General features: G+C 58.1%; 3 protein-coding genes across 6 annotated transcripts in view; 2 read left to right on the top strand and 1 right to left on the bottom strand.

Annotated features, from left to right (window-relative positions):
* The window catches only part of ASIC4 (acid sensing (proton gated) ion channel family member 4), a 24,406-nt gene extending 21,312 nt beyond the window's left edge, over positions 1–3,094 (top strand). For both annotated transcript variants that reach the window (XM_011932185.1, XM_011932184.1), the window contains 4 exons: positions 1,350–1,441; positions 1,523–1,602; positions 1,915–2,019; positions 2,255–3,094. In XM_011932185.1, coding sequence (XP_011787575.1) covers positions 1,350–1,441; positions 1,523–1,602; positions 1,915–2,019; positions 2,255–2,368 — 391 coding nt within the window. In that variant the 3' untranslated portion in view covers positions 2,369–3,094. The remainder of the gene's footprint in view (positions 1–1,349; positions 1,442–1,522; positions 1,603–1,914; positions 2,020–2,254) is intronic.
* Positions 3,095–3,267: 173 nt separating this feature from the next.
* On the bottom strand, positions 3,268–8,112 carry CHPF (chondroitin polymerizing factor). The gene is made up of 4 exons (XM_011932186.1): positions 7,556–8,112; positions 5,941–6,514; positions 5,271–5,450; positions 3,268–4,961 (listed from the first exon to the last, which is right to left on the bottom strand). Exons 1-4 carry the CDS (start codon positions 7,867–7,869, stop codon positions 3,702–3,704), a joined length of 2,328 nt encoding a protein of 775 aa, XP_011787576.1. The 5' UTR covers positions 7,870–8,112; the 3' UTR covers positions 3,268–3,701.
* Positions 7,994–14,918, top strand: TMEM198 (transmembrane protein 198). Of its 3 annotated transcripts, XM_011932189.1 has the most exons (6): positions 7,994–8,342; positions 8,477–8,708; positions 9,056–9,225; positions 11,843–12,418; positions 13,486–13,688; positions 14,041–14,918. In XM_011932189.1, exons 3-6 carry the CDS (start codon positions 9,060–9,062, stop codon positions 14,176–14,178), a joined length of 1,083 nt encoding a protein of 360 aa, XP_011787579.1. In that variant the 5' UTR covers positions 7,994–8,342; positions 8,477–8,708; positions 9,056–9,059; the 3' UTR covers positions 14,179–14,918. The 3 variants fall into 3 exon arrangements, with proteins under 3 accessions (XP_011787579.1, XP_011787578.1, XP_011787577.1); XM_011932188.1 differs by having other exon boundaries at positions 8,038–8,708; positions 9,021–9,225; XM_011932187.1 differs by lacking the exon at positions 14,041–14,918 and having other exon boundaries at positions 8,038–8,708; positions 9,021–9,225; positions 13,486–13,941.
* Positions 14,919–14,952: the final 34 nt, after the last annotated feature.

The raw sequence follows: 14,952 nt of genomic DNA, 5'->3' as shown, positions 1-14,952 counted from the left end.
CCTTTCATAGCCCTTTACTACTACTACTACTACTACTACTACTACTACTACTACTACTACTACTACTACTACTACTTCTTCTTCTTCTTTTTTGAGACAGAGTCTTGCTCTGTCACTCAGGCTGGAGTGCAGTGGCACAATCTTGGCTCACTGCATCCTCCACCTCCCAGGTTCAAGCGATTCTCCTCCCTCAGCCTCGCAAGTAGCCTGGATTATAGGCACCCACTACCACACCTAGCTATTTTTTTGTCTTTTTAGTAGAGATGAGGTTTCACCATGTTGGCCCGGCTGGTCTTGAACTCCTGACGTCAAGTGATCCACCATCCTTGGCCTCCCAAAGTGCTGAGATCATAGGTGTGAGCCACCGTGCCTGGCCACAGCCCTTTTCTTCTAAGCAGCACCGCTCATTGCTCAAGTCATGTTCAGTGTTTCTACCTCCAGGTCCAAACACCTTTCATCTGAGCTCCCAGCACCCGTACAGATCTCCGTCATCACATATATGCCATGTTTCCGAGTGCTTTGCTTGTGCGTCTTCCTCCCCTTCTGTAAGGGAGAGGGACAGGATGAGACCGGAGAGAAACACAGTACCCTGCAGGGGGAGGCAGGAGGGACCGCCCTGAGCCTTCGGTCTGGTCCCCTCCAGCCAGTCTACAGTTTTGGAGCATGGTCTGGGTGCCAAGCCCAGTGCTGAGTTCTGTGGGGACAGATGATTACGACACAAAATCCATGCCACAATTTGTCAATGAGCCCACGTTTGATAACGTAGGACCGACTCTCAGGCCTCAGTCAGGGAAGGAAGCTGGGGAGGCGTGAGCTCACCTCTTAGGGCCCTGGGTTTGGGTCTGTGAGAGGAGGCGATGGAGAGGTGTCCAGTGAGAGGACGCGGGGCAGAGGGGTGGTGTGGAGTCTCAGTCACAGGCAGCTGTGTGGAGGAAGGCGAAAAGACAGCAGCTGCGGAAGAAGGTGCCAGGGACAGGCCACCAGCTGCCCAGGACACTGAGAAGGGGCATTGTGGAGTGGACTGACAGGCAACAGGGGTCACTGAAGGGTCCGCAGAGGCATAAGGAGGAGGCAAAGGCAACACCACTGGCTGTTTTAGAGGAGGGAGCAGGGTTTCCTTCAGGTCCAGGAGTTGTGTTTTGCTCTCCCAGGCCCTTTGCTACCCCTCAAAAGATGAAGCTGACACACATCCGGGACTGCCTCCCCTCACAGCCTTGGGGAGTCCAGGGGGTGGTCACTGACTTCCCCATGCAGAGGTCTCTGATCAGGATCTCCTGGATCCAGGATGCCCCTGCCAGCCTTCTCAGGAAGCGAGGCCCACACGGATACCCTGCTTCCTGTCTCCACAGGGAGAACTTCCTGGTCCTAGACGTCTTCTTTGAGGCCCTGACCTCTGAAGCCATGGAGCAGCGAGCAGCCTATGGCCTGTCAGCCCTGCTGGGTGAGACTGGTGTCCCCCTCAGCTTGTGTGTGGGTGGATCAATCCGGCCGCTCCCTCTGACACTGCTCTCCTGCTTCCCAGGAGACCTCGGGGGACAGATGGGCTTGTTCATCGGGGCCAGCATCCTCACGTTGCTGGAGATCCTTGACTACATTTATGAGGCAAGGGCCCGGGGAAGGCAGGGTGGGAGTGGGGGCCATGGGCAAAGCAGAAGGGGGGCAGTGCGGGGTGCCTGGTGGAGCTGGCCTGGCTGGGAAGTCAGGTTCAGGATTCTCTGCCAGGGTCCCCTGACTGGCTGGCAGGCCTGAGGGCTCAGAGTCAGGAGAAGGGGATGGGTGAGGAGGATGGGGTGTCTGTCCTGCTGGGATTTTGCTGTGGCGGTGAGTCCTGTGGGCAGCTGGGCATGGCAAGGCTCACGTTTCTCCTCAACCAATTTCCTGAGCCCACTGCTGTCCCCCACCCTGAACCCCAAGGTGTCCTGGGATCGACTGAAGCGGGTATGGAGGCGTCCCAAGACCCCCCTGCGGACCTCCACTGGGGGCATCTCCACTTTGGGGCTTCAGGAGCTGAAGGAACAGGTGAGGACGAGCTCTACAGAGCATGCAGCCACACCTCCCCAGGACTCATACCCCCATGGTTTCTGAACCAGCCTGTGGAGTGGGCCCTGGAGCCTCTGGCCAAGGTGACAAGGAAAAGCTGGCGGTGTGAGCCCTGGGGACAGCACTTGACCTCTCCCTGTCCCACTCTTTCTCGGCAGAGTCCCTGCCCCCACGAGTTCTCCCTATCCCACTCCCTCTTTTCTTTCTCCTGCAGAGTCCCTGCCCGAGCCGGGGCCATGCCGAAGGTGGGGGGGCCAGCAGCCTGCTCCCCAACCATCACCACCCCCACGGTCCCCCAGGAGGTCTCTTTGAAGATTTCGCTTGCTAGGATGGTGCTGTGACTGAAAGGATCCAGGAGTCTGAGACCCCTCCTGGGATCCCCAGCACATTCTCCTCCTGCTCCTGGGAAAGGCCTGGGGGCGGTGCTCACTGGGAGGGCCAGGACTCAGTTCCTGCTCTTGTCCTCCCCTGCCCTGATGTCAGCTGCTTTGCACAAAGGTCCTTCTTGTCCATACCCCTTACCCCCAGGCTGGTGCCCCGGGAGGGCTGGAAACCAGGCCATGGGCCTTCATGGAGAGGAAGGGAAGGAAGGAGAGAGGGAGGGGAGGATAGAGCTCATCCCAGCCAGGGAGGGGGAGCCCTCTGTATATTTGTATATATTTAGGGAAAGCCGGGTGGGGGGGATACAGATGTGGAAGGTGGGTAGGGCTACAGGGGTGGGTGATTTAGGGACAGCCAGGGTCCCAGCCCTAATGTCAGCAGGAAAGGGAGAGCCCCAGGACTCAGGAGTGCTGGGCTGGTCCTACTTCCTGCCCCTCTCCAGGCCCAGCTCCCCTCCTGGCAGGGGGAGAGGATGGCCCAGCAGGCCTGGCCCAGCTCCCAGTTCCCCCTGCACCAGCCCCACCCCTAGAGTCCCTTCTATAGGGAGGGGGCAGGAGACCTTTCAGACTTCGGCTGAGCTTGGAGGGTGGGAAGGGAGCCTTCTCAGGCCTCTCTCCCTCCAGACTGATTTTGTAAAGTGCTGATGAGATTGGGAATAAAGAGGCATAAAGAATTATCTGTGTGTATGTGTGACCAGGCACGCACTGGGGGCTGGGGTGAGGCTGGGCACATGCATGACTTGGTCCCGGGTGAAAGGAAAGGCAGGCCTCAGCAGGGGCAGGGGAGCCTGTGTGCTTAGCCAGTCCTCCCTCCCCCACGCCCGTCTACCCTTTCAAAACCTCTGAATCACGAGTCCACACTTGGCCAGTTTATTAAAGGCAGGGAGCTTCAGCAGGGTCCAAAAGGGAGACGTTGGGAGATGCCCCTCCTCAGCTCCCTGCTTCCCTAACAACTCTTCTACAGCCCAGCCCCCAGGGCCCAGAGGCAGGGCTGGCGTCAGGCAGTCTGTACTGCATAAATATGTGGAGGCCACAGCCCGGATCAGCAGCGTCAGGGGGCAAGGAAACTGGGTTTGGGGCGAGAAGGGGATGGCTCTGGGAGCACCTCCCCCAGTGCTTGTCCAGAGCCCAGGGACCCACAAAGCCAGAGAGGGGACCAGCGGGCCAGCTTGGGGTCTGGCTATGGCCAGCCCTGCCCAGCGAGGCTGGCAGGTGGCTCTGGTTTTGGGGGAGGAGTGGGGTGGGGTGTGGCCATGCCATGGCCCACGGGGACAGGTGGGGTCAGGTGCTGTTGCCCTGCTCCTGCTCAAAGAGTAGCATGGCCAGCTGGGTTCGGGATCCGAGGCCCTCAAGCACACTCTGGCGGCAGCGGTGGTACAGGTCCTCACTGAGCCTCGCGCTGCATGTCTGGGCCCGGTAGCGCTGCAGCAGCGCCGGCTCCACTGCCCGCAGCACATGCAGACTGGAGAAGTGGAGGAACAGCTCGTATACGTCCAGGCTCTCCAGCAGCTCCTCTTCTTGTTCTGAGGCTGCCGCCAGGCGACCACGGGCTGCCACGTAGTCGGAGTTGTAGAAGCAGGCCTCGCTGGCTGCCTGGCGATCAAAGCGGCCAGTGTCACGGCCTAGCTCTGGGGGCCCAGGCCCTTGTGGTGGGGCCACAGCTGGGTGGAAGGCTTGGAAGTGCATGGGAAAGAAGGCCTGCCAGCCGGAGATGGCATGCATGCGGCATCGGTTCAGGAAGTCAGGCGTGAGCACCGTGTCTGGCCCGGCCAGCAGGAACAGTGTGTCCAGCGGGTGCTTCTTGGAGAGTAGATCCATGAGGCGCAGTGGTGAGGGTGCAGCTGTCTGAACACTGAGCCATGGCACCCGGGCGCCGGGGAAACGCCGCTCCAGCTCTGCCACGTGGGCCTTGACAGGTGCGAAGACATCTGCGTGGGCTGCGCGCTGGGCCTGGCGCGGCTCATACAGTAGCAGCAGGGTCAGGGCTGCCGCAGCATCACCAGGCTCCAGTGCTGCAGTGGCAAAGGCCTCCAGGAAGCCAGGGGCCAGGTCACGCTCAGCCGCAGCTAGAGGCAGGAGCACAGTGAGACGTGAGGCCTCAGTGACATAGGGCACAGGCAAGATCTCCACGCGGCTCAGCGGCCGGAGCAGCTGTACTCGGCGAGTGAGGGGTCGGCGGCCTCCCTGGGGGGTCAGTGCCTCCAGCTGCAAGTCCAGTGTGTATTCCATACCCCGGGCCGGATCAAAGCGTCGGTAGCCATTCACCAGTTGCTGCTTCTGGAGCCGCAAGGCCGGGTGGTAGCGGCGGTTGAGCTCCTCTAGAGCTGTCCCCAGAACATCAGCCACATCAGCCCGATCAGCCCCACGCAGTGGGCAGCGGGGTGAGCCATCGGCACAGGAGAAAGCGTGCTGCTCCGTGAAATAGTCCCAGCGCAGCACCTCAAAGCGGGAGGCCGGGCGGGATGGTGCTGGAATGCCCACAGGCCAGGCAGCTGCCCGGTCACCATCAACGGCCAGACGGCTGGTATTCTGGATCTCCCACTGGATCAGAGAAACAGGCCATGAGTAAGGGGCAGACCAGAGGAGCAGCACACAACTGGGGGACTGGGTAGGCAGCAGGTGTCACTCAGGATGGGTCCCTAGTCCCCTGTCCCCCAGGGTCTATACCTATCATTTTCCCAGCATAGACCGCCTAAGAGCCTGGAGGCTCATCAGAGAATGTAGAAACAGGCAGGGGCTGGGAAGTAGTTTTGTTCTGCGATTCTAGTGCTAACTTTTCATTTCTCTGGGATCTTTGTGACCTCTCAGATCCTGTGCCCCGCACTCCACCATCCCAGACCTAGGCCATACCTGTAACTCCTGGATCTCCTGGTATGTGCGTTCTAGTTCGGCTCGGGCGAAAGCCTTGTGCAGCTGGTACATGTGCACAGGGTCATGCACAGGGTGGGCTGTCAGGGCACTTCGGAAACGAAGGTCCCCCTCCTGCACTGGCTCCCCAGGGCTCAGCTCCAGATGGCTATAGTGCACCCCCTGGGGAGAGGAAGGGAGGGGATCTGTTATGCGCTGGCATTGTCTTCCATTGTCTCATAGTGAGTGTCTCATCTCCTCAGTCTATGACCTGTTGTGGACTTGGAGTCTGAGGGTTTAAATCTATCTTGACCAGTTGTGAGTCTGTGTGACCTTCAGCGTGCCTCTGCTAGCTCATCTGCGAAATGGGCATGCGTCCTGTCTCAAAGCTGTCCAAGGGCTAAAACAATAACTAACATCAAATGCCTATTATGTACAAGGCTCCCTTATTTTCTCTAATCCTTGTAACAACTCCGAGCAATAATTATTTCTATTGGCACAGAGGAAGCTACTGGAAGCCCAGGATATTTAGTAATTTACCCGGGGTCACAGGGATAGAAAATAAATGCCCGAATTGGCATGGAAAACCAGGCCTGTAGCTCCACCACCCCTTTGCCTCTCAGAGGGATTTGAACATGACAGGAGGTATCAGCGAGACAGCTTATCATCCCACCTCATGGTCACCAGTGCAGCCCACCCCGGTGGCGTCGAGAATGCAGCGACCCAGCCACTCGTCAGGGCGCGCACTGACGATGTCGTTGCGGCAGCCTTCCAGGTGGGGGCGCAGCTGCTGCAGCAGCATGCGCGAGAGCAGCACCCCAAAGCCTCCGTGGCAGTAGCGGCCGGGGGTGGGCTCTCCGCCGATGAAGTCCTGGGGCCGGCCCAGGTACAGGTGGGCGGCGGAGGCCAGGCTGAGGTGGCCAGTTAGGCGGGCCAGGCCGTGCGCCTCGGTGTAGGTGGTGTCAGGCACCAGGAAGAACCAGTCGAAGTCGTCGCCGTGCTGCTCCAGCAGGTGGCGCAGCGCCAGGTGCAGGTGCCCGATGGGTCGCTCCTCGCCCAGCGTCACCACCGCCATGCCAGGTGGGGCCCGACGGCCCCGTGCGCCCGTCAGGAACACCACACGCTCCAGCCGGTGCCCCAGCGTGCGGTTTACGGCCACGCCCAGGGTGGGCAGCGTGGCCTGAGAGGTCAGCACCGCCACCAGCAGCCTCTGCCTGATGCCCAGCTCCGTGCTGATGTAGCGGGTCCTAGGGGAGGAGATGGCACAAGGTTATCAAAAAGATAACGGGGCGGGGGGTGGAGGGGGTGTCAGCACAAACTCCAGCAGGTCACGTCTTCTCTGCATCTGTGCTCTCACCTATGAATAGGATAAGAATAAACCCTCTCTCCCAGGGGTCATGAGGATTTAAACGAAATGGTCTTACCCAGGTAGTTCTTTGCATTTGGGAGATGGCAATACCACCCAGATAGGACAGAGATATTGTGGGTCTGACTCCAGGGTTCGCTACTTAGTAGTTACATCCTTAAGCGTGTTATTTAACCTGAGCCATCTGTAAAATGAGACTGATTGTATCTGTTTAATTATATCTGATTATATCTGTCCAGCCAAATGCTGGACATACCATGTATCTACTCATTTCTATATAAATATGTCATTTTGCCACAAATGCCTCACATAAATGATATAAAGGAACATTTGGCATGGGGTGTACTGAGTGTTATTGCGGGGAGGGGCAAACTGGACTCAGGGGCTCCAGGAACTTACCTTTGTTAAAGCAGAAGGTAAATTGCAGAACCAGCATTTGAACCCAATGTTACTTAGAAATTATTTCAACTCATCAGCAGACACATTAATGGGATGGGCGCTCCCTCCCCCAGCTCACCCTGAGGTGGCCTTTGTAACCCACTCAGGAACAAGAGATCCAGGTAAATCCTAGTTCTCGCCTTTCTCTTTCCCTGCTTCTATACACCCAAGCCTATATACAAGTCATTTCTCTAACCCCAGTAGACCAGTCAGGGAGCTAGTAGGATCTTTGGGGAGCCATCGGGTCGAGTCGGTTTAGGACACAGGCCAGCAAGTTCAGCCCAGGCCGGGATGGGGCCCAGAGAAAGCCTCGGACTGGCCCCACGGCTCTCGGGGAAGGCAGGGCCATCGGAAGTTATCGGGGCCCAAAGACTTCCTGGCTTGCCAGCCCCTTCCTTCCGGAGCCCGACCCGGGCCCGGGCTGCTTCCCCGCGCTCGTCCCAGCCGCTGCCCAGTGGGTGGAGCGGGCGCAGCCGATCACTACCTGACGGCCTTTTTGGCGGCCTGGCCGGGCTGTGCGGGATGGTAGGGCAAGACGCGCGGCTCCCAATTCTCCCCGGCGCCTGCGCCGGTCCCGGGCTTCTCGCGCTCCGCTCCGGGCTGCACTGAGTTGGGCCGTCGCGCCGCGTTGGTGTTGCCGCGCGGCGGCAGCTCAGAGTCTCCAGGTTGGGGCGGGCCTGGGCCGCACGGCTCCTCCACCCAGGTGACGCTGAGCAGGCTCAGGGTGAAGCCCAGGGAGATGCCCACGGCCACGGGCCCTGCGGGCCGCAGCACCGACAGCAGCAGCGATGCTCGCATGGCGCCCGGACCGCGGGTCCCGGGCCCTGGCGAAGCCCCAGAGCAGCCAGAGGAGGCTCCGAGGGGGCGGGACCGGGGAGGGGGCGGATCCGGAGGGGTCGGGCCCCGCGGGCGGGCCCGCTCCCTCCCCGCAGAGCAGAGCCAGCGACCCGAGTCGAATCCCCGGGGCCGCGCCTCGATTCCCCTCCAGCAGCTGCTCTGGGCTGCGCAGAGTTCTTGAGCTCGGCCTCGGAGCCTCAGCCGCGGCCGCAGCTGTCCGACGTGTCACTGCAAGGGCCCCGCCCCCGGGGTGGGGTCTCGAGCTCCCGCTACCGGAGAGGGAGGAGAAGGGGGAGGTTAAAGGGGAAGGACCCCCGGAAGTGCCCCCTCCTCGGTGCGGGAGAGGGAGACGCCGGGGGCGGAGTCCCCTGCCTCCCGCGGCGTGGTTGGTGCGTGCCGGGTGACGTCAGAAGCAGCCCGCCCCTGCCTGGATGGTGCGCCCTGAGTGACGTCAGGAGCAGAGGCCGGAGCTGTCCATCAGCACCAAAGGCCGCGGGCGGGCTCAGGGCATGGGGCCGCGGTTCTGGGGCGGCCCGAGCCCCGGCTCCTGCTCCTTCCCCTTCCCCAGGCCCAGCCCGAGTTCCCGGACGCCGCGGGACTGGAGTGCCAGCCGGTGTTGGAGGTGGAGCGGCGCCGCCACCGCGCCGAGACCAGTCTCTGCGGCCCAGCAGCCCCCTTCCTCGCACGACGGACTTTCCCTGGACCCCAGTCAATTGGAGCCTGTGGCGCCCCGCAACCCCGGCCCCTCGGGCCTCTACACAGTCTCTTTCACTCAGAAGCTCAGGTCGCCTCCAGCCCAGGTAAATCTTGGACAATCCCATATTGAGCCGCCCACAGACGAATCTCTCAGCTGCCTTCTTCTCACTGGCAGCACACTCCCCTCATCCCCCCTGACTCCCGTCCCTCTTTTAACTTCATCCCAGTCTCCTCTAGCCAGGCACTTTTGTTTCCCTTTGTCTTTGCTCTCCACTCCAGAGATGCTTCCAGAGCTGCACAAATGTGGATACCACTCCTTTGTCCACTGTCCTTGCTGAGTTCTCCCAACCCCTCTCCCACTCCTATCCTGGTGGGGACCCAGGACTCCTCTGTGACCCCAACTTTCCCTCTGTCAGGTTAACTTGGGAGGGTGACTCCCTTCTATTCCCAGCATTATGCCGGGGACTGTGGCAACACTGCGGTTCCAGCTGCTGCCTCCTGAGCCAGATGATGCCTTCTGGGGTGCCCCTTGTGAACAGCCCCTGGAGCGCAGGTACCAGGCACTGCCGGCCCTCGTCTGCATCATGTGCTGTTTGTTTGGAGTCGTCTACTGCTTCTTCGGTGAGATCCCCATCTCATCCCTCACCTGGGCTCCCCAGTGTTTTCCCGAGTTCTTTTTCTGGGCCCCCCAAGTCTTCTCTGAATCCCTCTACCATCGTGAATAATTCTTCCTTTTCTTTCATCCCACACATTTATAGATTGTCTAGACTCTAGATTATAGGAAACACAGGTTTTTGGATTAGGCACACCTGAGTTTGAATTTACTTAGCTTTGCAATTACTAATTGTGATGTCTTGGGCACATTAATCTGTCTGAGCCTCAGTTTTCTCATCTGAACAATGATCACATTTGTCTCATGTAGTGTTATAAGAATGAATAAGCATTCAATAAATAGTAGCTATTGTGGTGAGGATGTGTTTGGGTCCCTGTGCTAGGTAGGCACTGAAAACACTTGGCAGGGTCATTACACATGGTCCCTTACCGTAGGGCATATCATCTGACAGGGAGGAGACTCCCTGGAGCATTTACACCTGGGACACATATTAGAGTGGGCTGATAGTGGTCACACACATCCATCCAGCCTATAAGGCAGGCTCCGGTAATCAGAGCTGCTGTGAATACTTGTACAGGATGGGTACTAAATAAGGGAACTCAGCTGAGTGGGCAAGTGGGGGCTAAAGTCCAGCTCATGCTCTACCTGACAAAATCTGGGCCTTGGCACAAAGCTGCTTTGGCTAGAGAAAGGCACACCTTTTTCTAATATGCATAAAGGTGCCATATGGGCTAGTGGCCCACTGTAATGGGAGTAAGTGACCAGTGGCTCTGCAGCAAGAGTTACAGAACTTCAGAGAGGAGAGTGAGCTCTATGGGCTGGGGGCCCAAAGAAAGCCTCCGGGAGAATTATAGGTGAGTGGGACCTGTCGGGGGGGCAAATGAAGCTTGGGGGCTGGGGTTCCAGGTTGGGCAGAGGTAGTGCAAGACTTGTGTTCTGCAGCCTCCTCCTACAATGGGTGGGTAGACAGGGTTGGGAGCCAGATGGTCCCTCCCATTCCTCCCCCAAACTCTGGGCTGAACAACTGAAGAGTAGGCAGGAGGAAGTGCCCCCCGCAAGGGTTCAGGACACATTCTGGGCCTCTGAGGATTCTGTATCACCTCACCCCCTCCATGTCTGTACCCACTCCCTCTGCATGTTGCTCGATGCGGCCTCATATTCCCTCTCCTGGGCTTCCTGACATCCTACCCCTCTTGGATACCCCTACTCCCAGGCTCATGGACTCTGAGCCCTTGTCCACGCCCTACTCCTCTCTCTGCTCACAGAGCCTCCTGGACTCTCATACTTCCTCCTACTCCTGGAAGTGACTCTCCTCTCTTATCTTTCTCTTTGGCTCTCCCTGACTCCTTGACCCCCACCTCTGATTTCCATCTTTCCAACTATTCAGAATCTCCACTTCCCTCACCCTTTCAGGTATCTCTAATGGGCCTAATGGCCCTATAACCTCCTTATTTCTGAAACTCCACAAACACTATTTCCTTCTCTTTGATTCTGTGTGACCTCATGTAAGCCTTAGTGACCTCCACCTCCCCTCACCTCCAGTTATGTCATTACCTTCCATCCCTCTGACCCCCTCTATTACTCCTAGCTTTGATCCCTGGTTACTCCTCTCTAATTCCTATAATCTCATCATTTGATCACCCCTCCCCATACTGTGATCCCAGTAATTCCTTGTTTCGGTCTCAGTGTTCCTCTCTCTTGGAAATCATTTTATATTCTCAATGATTCTATTTCTGTCCATCTCCCTAACCTACAAATACCTCATTTTCCAGGACAACTCCCCAATAACCCTGCTTCCTGTCCTCTTTGTAACCTTTCAGTGGTGCCATATCTCTGAAGCCCTGTGACCCTCAAAAACTCATCTTTCTGAACCTGTGTGACCCTCACCTCTCAACTTTTTTTTTTTTTTTTTTTTTGAGACAGCGTCTCGCTCTGTCACCCAGGCTGGAGTGTAATGGTGCGATCTTGGCTCATTGCAATTTCTGCCTCCTGGGTTCAAGTGATTCTCCTGCCTCAGCCTCCTGAGTAGCTGGGATTACAGGTGCGCGCCACCATGCCTGGCTAATTTTTTGTATTTTTAATAGAGACAGGGTTTTACCATGTTGATCAGGCTGGTCTCGAACTCCTGACCTTGTGATCTACCCACCTCAGCCTCCCAAAATGCTGCCACCAGGCCCGGCCCTCGAGTTTATTATGATTTCCAAATACCTCATCTCTGTGAGCAATCCCTTCTCAAAGACCCCATTGAGTCTTTTGCTGATCCTCTTGGGACCACAATGACTTCTCTCTCTGACTCCTATGATCCCAATGACAGCAATGCACGAATTCACCCTTGACTCGAAAGATTCATCCTAACTCTTGTGATCCTCGAATATATCAACCCTCATGATCTCAACGGTTATGTTTGCTTTCCCATTGACCGCCAACAGCCCTATCTCTCTAACCTCCCCTGACCTCAATGGCCCCATCACTGATGCCCTCATGACCCCAGTGACCCTCAATTCTCTGATCTTAGTGTGTTTGTCTCTGGTTCCCCTGGGATCCCATGTCCTTGACCCCCCGGACCTGCTCCCTCCAGCCTGGTGCCCTCATCTTGGCCCCTCACTAGCCCCTGTTCCCCTCCAGGTTACCGCTGCTTCAAGGCAGTGCTCTTCCTCACGGGGTTGCTGTTTGGCTCGGTGGTCATCTTCCTCCTGTGCTACCGAGAGCGGGTGCTAGAGACACAGCTGAGTGCTGGGGCGAGCGCGGGCATCGCGCTGGGCATCGGGCTGCTCTGCGGGTTGGTGGCCATGCTCGTGCGCAGCGTGGGCCTCTTCCTGGTGGGGCTGCTGCTCGGCCTGCTGCTCGCAGCTGCTGCCCTGCTCGGCTCCGCACCCTACTACCAGCCAGGCTCCGTGTGGGGTCCACTGGGGCTGCTGCTGGGGGGCGGCCTGCTCTGTGCCCTGCTCACTCTGCGCTGGCCCCGCCCACTCACCACCCTGGCCACCGCCGTGACTGGTGCTGCGCTCATCGCCACTGCCGCTGACTACTTCGCCGAGCTGCTACTGCTGGGGCGCTACGTGGTGGAGCGACTCCGGGCCGCTCCTGTGCCCCCTCTCTGCTGGCGAAGCTGGGCCCTGCTGGCACTCTGGCCCCTGCTCAGCCTCATGGGCATTCTGGTGCAGTGGCGGGTGACAGCTGAGGGGGACTCCCACACGGAAGGTAAGGGGGCACAGGCCAAGGTGGACATGAGAGGAGTGGGTGGCCAGGGATGGCTGGGGGGCTGAGTGACTGGGGAGTAGGGGACAGCAGCAGAAGGCCTTGATGGCTGTAGAGAGCTGACTTGCTCAGGGTCTGGGAGGATAGGACCCAGGTGCCATCATTCATTCCACAACATATGGAGTGTTGGCTCTGCACCAACACCATTCCAGGCACCAGGGATACAGCAGAGATAACACAGACAAGGTTCCTGTCCTTACGGGTGTACATTCAGGGCAGGCAGGAGACAGATAACAGAGATGCAAACAAACAAGATGATTCCAGTTGTGTAGAGTGATATGACAGAGACATGCAGGGTAATGTGAAAGAGTGACCTATGGAAGCTATTAGAGTTAGGGTGGTCAGGGAAGGCTACTTGAAGGAGGTGATATGTAAGCAGGCACTTGAAGGCTAAGGGGCCAGCCATGCAAAGAGCTAGAGAAGAGGGAACAGCAAGGGCGAGGGCCCTGAGAAGGAATGAGCTCAGCTTGTTTGAGGAAGTGGGGCAGGAGTATGGGAGGTGAGGTGTGGGAGCCAGGGTGATTGCGTGGACCCTCTGGGTCGTAAGAAGCACTCCACATTTTATTGGAAGGGCAATGAGACACCACTGGAGAGTTTAAAGTAGGGGAGGATAGAATCTAATTTAGTTTTTGGGATGCTCATTCTGCTGCTGAGTGTAGAAAGCATTAGAGGGAGCAAATGTAGGGGAAACCAGTGAAGAAGCAGCTGTGATTGTCCAGTGGAAAGATGATGGTGGCTGGCCTAGGTGATTGGGAGAGGGATGACAGCCTGGAAGGGGGTACCTGGAAGCCTAGGAATCTTCCATAAAGACCTATGGAAGAAAACAACAACAGCGGGAAGTCCTCTCTGAGAGGCAGGAGACCAGGAAAGGAAGTGACAGGGTGGGAGTAAGGAGTTATGGACAAGAGGAATCTGGAAGCCTAGAGCCCCAGGTGGGAAGAGAGAGGGAGGGCTCAGGGGAAATAAGGCGCACAGTCCTCTGAGCTCCTTCTCTACCCATCCCACCACAGTGGTCATCAGCCGGCAGCGCCGACGCGTGCAACTGATGCGGATTCGGCAGCAGGAAGATCGCAAAGAGAAAAGGCGGAAAAAGAGACCTCCTCGGGCTCCCCCCAGAGGTCCCCGGGCTCCTCCCAGACCTGGGCCCCCAGACCCTGCTTATCGGCGCAGGCCAGTGCCCATCAAACGCTTCAATGGAGACGTCCTCTCCCCGGTGAGCTCCCTGAGCCCATTCAGCCAGAATGAGAAGGAAGAGTGGAAACTCTGTCCAAACAGGACTGGGCTTTCCCCATGGACTGGTTGCTATCTAGAAGGCCTGTTTGTCCATGCATCGGAGGCCATGCACCAGGGGCTTGGTGGGTCCAGCTGATGGGGGGATTGGGGGAAAGGTGCCCTCAGTATGGGTTTTAAGTGGGATATGGTTATGTGGTGGGGTCTCAGGGCTGTGGACTCTGGATCTATGGCAGTCTATAGGGGTGTCAGGCATGTAGGAATTCAGGAAGAGGTGGCTTTTAGGGCAGGATTCTGCGGTGGGACTCTCAACACCTATGTTTGCTCCCCCACAGAGCTATATCCAGAGCTTCCGAGACCGGCAGACCGGGAGCTCCCTGAGCTCCTTCATGGCCTCACCCACAGATGCGGACTACGAGTATGGGTCCCGGGGGCCTCTGACAGCCTGCTCAGGCCCCCCGGTGCGGGTATAGCCATATCTGCCTGTCTAGACTCTGCAGTCACCAGCTCTGCCAGCTCGGGGAGGCCTGCTAGGCTGCCACTCAGTCCCCTGGCTTTGGCTGTCCCTCTCCCCAGCCTGGAGAGGGCTGGCCTGGTCACTAGAAGGGAGGATTGTCTCAGGCAAGTCTTGGCCTGAGAGGAAAGCCCCCTCCCAAGCTCCCAAGAGGCTCCTGAGGAACTCGGAGTGTGAACCCCATTGGGGTGTGCTCAGGGTTGTGAGTGTGTTGCCCGTGTGTCTGTGTGTATGTGTGCAGGGGTGGGCGGGCTTGGAGGGGATGCTGGGACCCTTGCCTTAGATTTCTGACTGGTAGGGTTTCTCCAGGCTCAACCCCACCTCCTCACCCCCTGCCGGGGTCCCATGGTCCACCTCCTGCATGTCTCTGCGGAGGGGCTACCTTCCTTCCCATCGCCCTGCCTCCCAGCCAGACTCATCTAAGGGTCCTTGTCCTTGTCTATGGGGCAAACTGTAGCACCCCTCACCCTGGACCCCTGGCCTCTGCAAAGCCACCAGCCTGAGGGCAGTGGCAGGAGATGGGGGTGGGGGGTACTGCTCTGGGCTGGGTTGGGAAGGGAGTTGGGGAGGGGCTGAAATGCACGGTGCATGTCTGGTGTCTGTCATGCCAACCTGGACACCTCATGCTTCTGTCTCCCCCACCTCACTCTGTTTTACATCTTTTATAAATGTGCCAAACTGCGTGGCCTCTGCCAGGAATGGTGGTCTTTGGTGGCTGGCACTTTCATGGGCC

Source organism: Colobus angolensis, unplaced genomic scaffold (genome assembly GCF_000951035.1).
Source record: "Colobus angolensis palliatus isolate OR3802 unplaced genomic scaffold, Cang.pa_1.0 Scaffold95, whole genome shotgun sequence".
Taxonomy (NCBI): domain Eukaryota; kingdom Metazoa; phylum Chordata; class Mammalia; order Primates; family Cercopithecidae; genus Colobus; species Colobus angolensis.
This window is presented reverse-complemented; position numbering and strand designations above follow the sequence as displayed.

Bases quoted from the DNA above. Each gene is read 5' to 3' on its own strand.
- CHPF (XM_011932186.1), bottom strand. From the start codon at position 7,869: ATGCGAGCATCGCTGCTGCTGTCGGTGCTGCGGCCCGCAGGGCCCGTG. The intron at 5,451-5,940 runs GTGGGATGATAA...TCCTCTCCCCAG, and splicing joins GCTGCACTGGTGACCATGAG to GGGGTGCACTATAGCCATCT. The intron at 4,962-5,270 runs GTATGGCCTAGG...TCTCTGATCCAG, and splicing joins AGGAGATCCAGGAGTTACAG to TGGGAGATCCAGAATACCAG.
- TMEM198 (XM_011932187.1), top strand. From the start codon at position 9,060: ATGCCGGGGACTGTGGCAACACTGCGGTTCCAGCTGCTGCCTCCTGAG. The intron at 9,226-11,842 runs GTGAGATCCCCA...GTTCCCCTCCAG, and splicing joins AGTCGTCTACTGCTTCTTCG to GTTACCGCTGCTTCAAGGCA. The intron at 12,419-13,485 runs GTAAGGGGGCAC...ATCCCACCACAG, and splicing joins GGGGGACTCCCACACGGAAG to TGGTCATCAGCCGGCAGCGC.